The following is a 9,284-nucleotide window of genomic DNA, read 5'->3' as shown; positions in this document are numbered from 1 at the left end:
CTGAATATGAGTTGAAAAATCAATCATCCCCGAGGTGACGTCTCCTTGACGCCATGACAAGGCACCTCAAACCGTCCCAATTCAATTATGAGTCATTTCTTGATTTGTAGTTTATTATTTTTGTTAATTATTTATAGAAAATAGAGGAATAATTTCATTCGTAGGTGGATTTTTATCAAATAACTGGAACCCACTTTGAGAATCCGAATTCAATCCCCTCCATCCATCCCAATAATTTCATTTGATTTGGTCATATATGGCCAGCTAGTGATTTCATAAGCCGCGTCCCCTTCCAAGGCAAGACATGCACATTTGCCGAAATTAAAAAGTAAAAATACAAAAAAGGGTAGCCAGAGATTGAAGAAAAGAACGGATTATTTCAATTATATATTCTGTTAAATGCAGTTTGATTATTCCAAAGGGAAACAAACGACAAAGGGAACAATTCTGAGTTCGTTCTGGGTGTGCTTTGGTCCACCAGAAAACTGTAAACCATTTTGGAGACTCTGGGGGACCTGAGTGATGTCCAATGGCCCATGATCATCATCTTCATTCTTCAAAAGGGAGCTTTTGCATTATTATGTGTTTGAACAAATTAAAACAATCTATGTTTTCACTTTCTCTTTTTCTTTTTTCCGCCTCCCCCTTTCTTTATTTGGAGTTCATAATCTCAATTTCCTTGTGAAAAGCTGCATGCCAATTGATTGTTTTCACATGTCTAATAATAGAGAAATCACATGCACTTTAAGGGGAAAAAGCTAGAAATATTGTGAAACTGCTTAATGCAGAGAAGGTGACCGACCGCAAAGGATTGTATTTAGTTTAGATCACAAGTGGGAATGGCTTGGCTTCCTCCATTATTAGGACAGTCTGAAGATCTGCCTTCTTTCTTTTATATATCTACAACACTAAAAAAGCATTCGGTGGTGCAATATGGAGCCAATAGCCAGACCAATCAAGAGAGCCGCCGGCCCCCTGGCACTGGTTTTCAAAGAGTCTATCCAACTACTGGAGACATAGCTATTAAATTATTTTATCATTAATAATAATTACAGGATTATATGATATAAATATCTTATCTTCTTGTCCTGTTTTGGATACTCCTGCATATATATATTATGACTCCTTATTTTTTTTTAATGAAAATTAATGGTTTATTTATTTATTTTGTATCTAATTCTGCAGACCAATGATCCAATCTACATATGATATTTTACCATTATTTCTGTCAAAATTGAGAGGAATTAATAATTTTAAGGGTTTCCGTATGCTAGCATGTGCAACAGAGTGGACCAAGTAAAACTCATGGAAATATTTTCAAGATAAATCTTTTTTTAAAAAAAAAAAAAAAGTGAAGAAGGACCAGAACATCCAAGGATCACCGGCAACTGCCTGTGCCACAGAAGATGCCTTTGAAATCATCACCACTCATAGGCATTATTTCCAACCCATTGTCCAAGTTAAAAAGGTACAGTTTCTAACTTTCTAGCTTCTTCCATTGCCAGTGCTGCTTTTGTCTTTTCAAGCTTTTTGAACATGAATTAATCCATGTTTCCCATTGTTTAGTACATCTAAAGGTGATGGATGTAAGTATGCACAGCTGATAAAATAGCCCCAACAAAACAAAGAAAATAAAGAGAGTACTGCTTAACAATGTTCAGTGCAGTAACCTATCAATGTTCAGTGCAGAAATGAGTACTGCTTAACAATGTTGAGGAGTAACATGCCTACATCGTACAGGTGTTTTATCATTATTTTGTAAATTCAAGCAATTGGTGTTAACTGGGTCTCAGCTAACTGGGCAGTAATCCAAGTGTTGATACTGGTGTTTAAATTTAAAGGCCAGCTAGACTATCTCATTTGTTTGCATTACTCAATAAAAAAATAACCAAGTTGGAATTGGTCCTCTATGACAGCTATCCCTCAACAACTCACTTTTACTATATAAGTTCTCTTTCATGCATGCCTCTCAAATCATCAGAACCAGAACCAGAACCATCTCCCCTCCCTTTTCCCTCACGCTCTCCTCCCACAGAGAAGATTTTTTAGGCCAAAACACATTGGCTGGAGGTGGTGAGTTTTCCGGCATCCTATGAGGATTACAGGTCTCGACCCCTTTAGGGGTCGTCTTTGGCCTCAATTGGTCCTGGCTTTGGCCATAGTCCTTGTTTCAAGCAATGTAGCTTCAGTCTCTGGAGATGCTTATCCTTACAGTTCTCCACCACCACCTTACGAGTACAAGTCACCTCCACCTCCACCTTACGAGTACAAGTCACCTCCTCCTCCGGTTCATTCTCCACCTCCACCTTACGAGTACAAGTCACCTCCTCCTCCGGCTCATTCTCCCCCTCCACCTTACGAGTACAAGTCTCCGCCACCACCGTACGAGTACAAGTCTCCGCCACCACCTGTCCACTCCCCACCACCACCTTATGAGTACAAGTCACCTCCTCCACCCGCCCACTCTCCTCCACCACCTTATGAGTACAAGTCACCTCCTCCACCTCCTTCACATTCACAGTCACCATATTACTACAAATCACCACCACCACCTCCATACTATTACAAATCTCCACCTCCTCCCTCACCATCACCTCCACCTCCTTACTACTACAAGTCTCCCCCACCACCTCCTTACATCTACAAGTCTCCACCCCCTCCTTCTAGTCCACCCCCGAAGCCTTACTACTACAAGTCTCCTCCACCGCCAGTTCACTCGCCTCCACCACCTTATTACTACAAGTCTCCACCACCCCCCTCGCCATCACCTCCGCCTCCTTACTACTATAAATCTCCACCACCACCAGCCAAGTCTCCACCACTACCTCCTTACTATTATAAGTCTCCACCACCGCCTCCCAAGTTTCCACCACCACACCCTTACTACTATAAATCTCCTCCACCACCACCACCACCACCCAAACACCTTCCACCTCCATACTACTACAAATCTCCTCCACCACCTTCACATCCGCTACCACCCCCATACTACTACAAATCTCCACCACCACCACTACCACCCAAGCACCTTCCTCCTCCATACTACTACAAATCTCCTCCACCACCTTCACATCCGCTACCACCCCCATACTACTACAAATCTCCTCCACCACCTTCACATCCGCTACCACCCCCATACTACTACAAATCTCCACCACCACCACCACCCAAGTCCCTTCCTCCCCCATACCATTATCCTCCTCATATGCACCACCCGATGATAGTCAAGGTGGTGGGAAAAGTCTACTGCTACAGATGCTATGACTGGGGATATCCAATCAAATCACACGACAAGAAGCATCTCAAAGGTAGGCTATCTTTAACATCCATTAGTTGTTCATAATTTGTATTTTTCTTGACTGTTTCTGAAGATGCATTAAAGTAATTTTCTTTGATTGGTAGTTTGCTTTGACACTAAAAAAATCAAGTACATAAATTGTTCCCAAGACTGAGACGATGAAGTCTTTATATGAAGTTAGCGTGGTCTTTCAAACACGATGCTGCCCATTTTTGGGAGAAAAAAAGAAAAAGAAAAAGAAAAAGAGAAGTCACCCGTAGACTAACATAATTATTAAGATAAGTTCCACAACATGACAATACACACTGAAGCATCGAAGCAATTAAGGTAATTTGACAATATTTGTAGTAGAAAATGTGTAGTAATGGCTCTAAACTAGTGAGAGGCCAGGGCTGTCTATGAAATACCGCAATTGTCCTTATTGCAGTAAAAAGATCAAGCATTTAAGGAGGGCATTATAGTCATTTTAAGCATTATCTAGATAAACTTGAAAATAAAGAATATTCTTTAAAATGTAAAAAGAATAAAGTTTAGTAGGTAATTATGACGTGTTTAATTAGCTTATGAGTGATTGATTCTAACATGATTGGTGGTGTTGTGTTGTATGATTGTATACGATGGAGCAGGTGCCGTTGTGGAGGTAACTTGCAAGGTTGGAAAGGATGAGATCAAGGCCTATGGTACCACTAAGATCAACGGCAAATATAGCATCTTAGTCGAAGGATTTGACTATAACAAGGACGGTGGGGCTGAGGCCTGCAAGGCGAAGCTCCACGCTGCGCCCAAACATTCACCATGTAAGATCCCCACTGACCTTCACTGGGGCAAAAAGGGTGCCAACCTCAAGGTCAAGTCCAAGAATCACTATGAAGTTGTGCTCAAAGCAAAGCCATTCGCTTATGCTCCAAAGACTCCTTACAAGGAGTGTGAGAAGTCCAAGCCCAAGCCAATGCCCAAATCTCCACCACCCCCAGTTTACCATCCACCATATGTCTACAAATCTCCACCACCACCGGTTTACCATCCCCCATACATCTATAAGTCTCCTCCACCGCCGGTCTCTCATCCTCCCCCAAGCTACATTTACAAGTCTCCACCACCACCGATTTATCATCCACCCTACATCTACAAGTCCCCACCACCACCTTACATCTACAAGTCCCCACCACCACCTTACATCTACAAGTCTCCACCACCACCAGCCCATTTACCGCCACCATACTACTACAAGTCCCCACCACCACCAGTCTACTCCCCTCCACCTCCATACTATTACAAGTCCCCACCACCACCAGTCTATTCCCCTCCACCTCCATACTATTACAAGTCCCCACCACCACCACCATCCCATCCTCTCCCTGCCCCATACTATTATAAGTCTCCTCCTCCACCGGTGCACTCTCCACCACCACCTTACTACTACAAATCCCCGCCTCCACCGGTGCACTCTCCACCACCACCTTACTACTACAAATCCCCACCACCACCAGTCTACTCCCCTCCACCTCCATACTATTACAAGTCCCCACCACCACCCCCACCATCCCATCCTCTCCCTGCCCCATACTATTACAAGTCCCCACCACCACCCCCACCATCCCATCCTCTCCCTGCCCCATACTATTATAAGTCTCCTCCTCCACCGGTTCACTCTCCACCACCACCTTACTACTATAAATCCCCGCCTCCACCGGTGCACTCTCCACCACCACCTTACTACTACAAATCCCCACCACCACCAGTCTACTCCCCTCCTCCTCCATACTATTACAAGTCCCCACCACCACCCCCACCATCCCATCCTCTCCCTGCCCCATACTATTATAAGTCTCCTCCTCCACCGGTGCACTCTCCCCCTCCTCCATATGTGTACAAGTCCCCACCACCACCAGTGCATTCTCCACTGCCACCTTACTACTATAAATCTCCACCACCACCGGTGCATTCTCCCCCTCCACCATATGAGTACAAGTCTCCACCACCACCGGTGTACTCTCCCCTACCACCTTACTACTACAAATCCCCACCACCACCGGTGCATTCTCCCCCTCCTCCATATGAGTACAAGTCCCCGCCACCACCGGTGCACTCTCTCCCACCACCTTACTACTACAAATCCCCGCCACCACCGGTGCATTCTCCCCCTCCTCCATATGAGTACAAGTCTCCACCACCTCCAGTGCAGTCTCCTCCACCTCCATATGAGTACAAGTCCCCGCCACCACCACCTATGCACTATTCTTCACCTCCTTACAAGTACAAGTCCCCTCCACCACCGGTACACTCTCCTCCACCACCATATGAATATAAGTCCCCACCACCACCAGTACACTCCCCTCCGCCTCCATATGAGTACAAGTCCCCACCACCACCTGTGCACTCTCCTCTACCTCCTTACATGTACAAGTCCCCTCCACCACCGGCACACTCTCCTCCACCACCATATGAGTACAAGTCCCCACCACCACCTATGCACTCTCCTCCACCTCCATACGAGTACAAGTCTCCTCCACCCCCAGTCCACTCTCTTCCACCTCCTTACGAGTACAAGTCCCCCCCACCCCCAATGCACTCTCCACCACCACCATATGAGTATAAGTCCCCGCCCCCTCCAGTTCACTCTCCCCCTCCTCCCTACTTCTACAAATCACCTCCCCCACCTGAGAAATCTCCTCCACCACCTGTCTACATTTATGCATCTCCTCCACCACCAATTCACTACTAAGCTCAATAAGATCAGCCTCGTAGCACACCAATCATGTAAGTAACATCCATTAAATTTTTACTTTCATTAAAGATTGTGAATACAGTTCATCCATAAGTTACCTCATATCCTGTATGTATAATTAATTGCAGATGTTAGTTTCGAGAATGCAATAAGAGAAGGCACAATTAGAGAAAGAAATAGGAACCAAGCTTCCAATCCAAGTTCATTCAATAAGGATCTGACTGCAACGTTTGATTCCCATATACTTCATTCAGATCAGATTGCTTCTACTTATCTGGTGGCCATGTTACACACTATAATCTTATTATATTCAAGTTGGAGTGGCTCCAGAGGTACTTTACATGAGGAAAGTCGGATTAGGAAGTGGGATTCGAAGTGTCACTATAATTTGGATGTGCCAGTCTGTCAGTACGTTTATTTATTTTTTTCAAATTTTCACTCGGTTATATCCTAGAGGTTCCATCTAGTCATATAAAATTTGTATAGAGTATGACCGTGTATGATTGTGTTTCCTATTTATTATGGTAATTTGTTTGTTGGAACTTCTTGTGCTTGCAATGAGATTATTGTCAATAAAGAAATTAAGACAGACATGAGTTCTGTTGCGTGAACACGAATATATGATGCATACAACTCTCTCTCTCTCTCTCTCTCTCTCTCTCTACTATTAACTCTTAACAGAAGCTTCTAATCCAGTTTAATTCTTTACTTTCCACGTGGTTAGATGGTTCTATTTCTTTATTTATTTATTTTTTTTCCCCAACATGCATATCATGATATGGACACATGCATCGGTTTCTGACAGTAACATGTGCGCCATCCTAGTGGCACCACCACCGACCTTTATATCATGTAGATGTATTTGCAATGAACCACTCATCTTCCTATAGAGTTTGTCCTTACTGAATCGTTGACGCGCTCTCTCTATCCATAAAATTGTACTGGGTCCTGTAAATGTGGCTATATGGTGCCTAGTGGCTGTTGCCTTTCTCTCTCACGTGGTTTTTTTCCTTTCATGTCTTCTCTGGAAAGGCAAAGTGCCTAAAAACAAAAGATGATCCTTCTGCCTTTTGTTCCATCTCTTTCCAAGGCAACATTAAGTTGCAGCTACTCCTATAATATTAATAAAAAAAAGTACAATCCTGACACGTTAGGTACGTACGTAGCCCGATATATGTCGATTCCATTCATTGCATTGACAACAGCAGCATGTACGTTTTTACCATCATGGTCCATATAATAGAATAAGAAAAAACGTCATTTTCTGCAACAAGCAGGTTTTTCTGCTACTCCTTAATATCGACATCTATCATTTTTTATACTCGTCAACATAAAAGAAGATAAGGAAACATTTACCATACGCTGTTGTTATTATAGGATGAGGTTATTTTCTGATAGCGATGGCAGTTTTTGGGAGTCTTAAATTCCTCGTAGCAGGTGAGTCACAGTTGGAAAGTCACGATCATGATCAATCGCCATGCATGAATCATCATGAGCTGAAAAGTCTAAAGAGGATGGTCCCGTTTTGAAATTAATTTTGCTGTTGGTTTGGTTTGGATGCTTCTTTCCATGTCCATCTGTAATTGGTCAATATTCTTGAACTGTCGGTGTTGTATATGCAATACATGGCTCTCCATCATATTCATTAAAATAACGTACAGTTATATATTCATAAACGATCACAGAGTTTAGATCATCATTTGTATGAGTTTCAGAATTAAACTTGCAACTTTTTTCTGCTCATCAATCGATAAAATAAACGAGTGCTATCCTATTATTTCTTTGATTGATAAGGTTCTTATAAATATTTAGCATGGTTTATGTTTACATCACTGCCATAATCTGTTCCTTGTGTGATAAGAAGAGCAAAAAAAAAAGGGTTGGCAGAAAAGGTCATTGCACCAAATATAGAAGCCTTTTGCTTCAAATCATGTGTCACAAGTGATCACAAGGAGTGGAATTAGAGGCTGCGAATCGCAGAACGTGTGTGAGAAGACTGACTAAAATTCCGCTTGGCATCCCATACACCACATTTTTTTTAATTTTTCTTTTCTTTTTCTCATTTGATATGTGGACCATGAATATAATAACTCAATTAATTTAATAAAAATAAAATAAAATAAAAATAAATTTTTTAAAAAAATATATAAAATATATGAGGTGAAATGACAAGATTAGAATCTTAAAAGAAAAAGTTAATTTTACCAAAGAGATTCTGGGCGAAGCCCAACTCAAATTTGACTCCCATTTGTGGATTCGGCGAGTAATATATTGACTGTTGGACTAATTTGTATTGGCCTTAACATGGAACGGACGGTAGGGCAACAGATCTGCAATAGTATTGGGCCGTAATACAATATAGTTGGTTCATGTTTTGAATTCCTCCCGTGTCAAATCATTATGGGTGATTATATGCGTCTATATACGTCTATGTAGACACGATATAATTAAGGAAAATCATAAAGTTACGACTATCTTACTATTTATTTATTATTCTTTTTATATTTAATTTTTTTTAATTTTTTATTTACTTAATTATTAAAAAAGTGATTATTAATAAAATTGTATATATTTTTTTAATTTTTTCTTAGTGATTAAGGATGTTTAAAAAAAAAACTTAAAAGAAAATGATAAGAAAATAAAAAATTTCAAATATTTTGTAAGTTGTAAATAGGAAGTGATAGAGTAGTAAGCCTGTTACTATCCTATAATTAATTATTTCAGTCAAATCCATCGGCCTGACACAATTATAAGAAAAGAATAATGATAGAGTTATTATTCTATTACTATTTATTTATTATTCTTTTTATATTTAATTTTTTATTTTACTTAATGATTAAAAAAGTGAATATTAGTAAAGTTATATATTTTTTTAATTTTTTCTTATTGATTAAGGATGTTAAAAAAATACTTAAAAAAAAATGATAAAAAAATAAAAAATAAAACTTGAAATGAACTTTGGTAGTAGATGGATTGTGATATCACTACCCATAAGAAAATGGATCATGATACGTACACACTGAAATCCTCTACCGATAAGCACAATTCTCTCTTTCTTTCTTTTTCACTTTTTCTTTCATCATTTTTTAAAGTATTTAAATATTTTTAAAAAATAAAAAAAATCACATTCATTTAAAAACATTTAATTAATCACTAAGTAAAAATAAAATAAAATAAATTCAGTAAACAATTTCGGTAGAAATTGTCTATGGCAATAGTGTTTTCCTAAGAAAATTGATAAGTTGTACTTTTATAGTT

The 9,284-nt window shown here is 40.3% G+C and overlaps 1 protein-coding gene across 2 annotated transcripts; it reads left to right on the top strand.

Moving 5' to 3' along the window:
* Positions 1 to 2,092: 2,092 nt before the first annotated feature.
* LOC122314731 (extensin-2-like) lies at positions 2,093 to 6,637 on the top strand. 2 transcript variants are annotated; one of them, XM_043130306.1, is made up of 4 exons: positions 2,093 to 3,308; positions 3,925 to 4,576; positions 4,874 to 6,058; positions 6,155 to 6,637. In XM_043130306.1, exons 1-3 carry the CDS (start codon positions 2,093 to 2,095, stop codon positions 6,021 to 6,023), a joined length of 3,018 nt encoding a protein of 1,005 aa, XP_042986240.1. In that variant the 3' UTR covers positions 6,024 to 6,058; positions 6,155 to 6,637. The 2 variants fall into 2 exon arrangements, with proteins under 2 accessions (XP_042986240.1, XP_042986233.1); XM_043130299.1 differs by having other exon boundaries at positions 3,925 to 4,832; positions 4,890 to 6,058.
* Positions 6,638 to 9,284: the final 2,647 nt, after the last annotated feature.

This window comes from Carya illinoinensis, chromosome 1 (genome assembly GCF_018687715.1).
Source record: "Carya illinoinensis cultivar Pawnee chromosome 1, C.illinoinensisPawnee_v1, whole genome shotgun sequence".
Lineage (NCBI taxonomy): Eukaryota > Viridiplantae > Streptophyta > Magnoliopsida > Fagales > Juglandaceae > Carya > Carya illinoinensis.
Note: the sequence above shows the minus strand (reverse complement) of the source record. Positions and strands in the feature narration are given on the sequence as shown.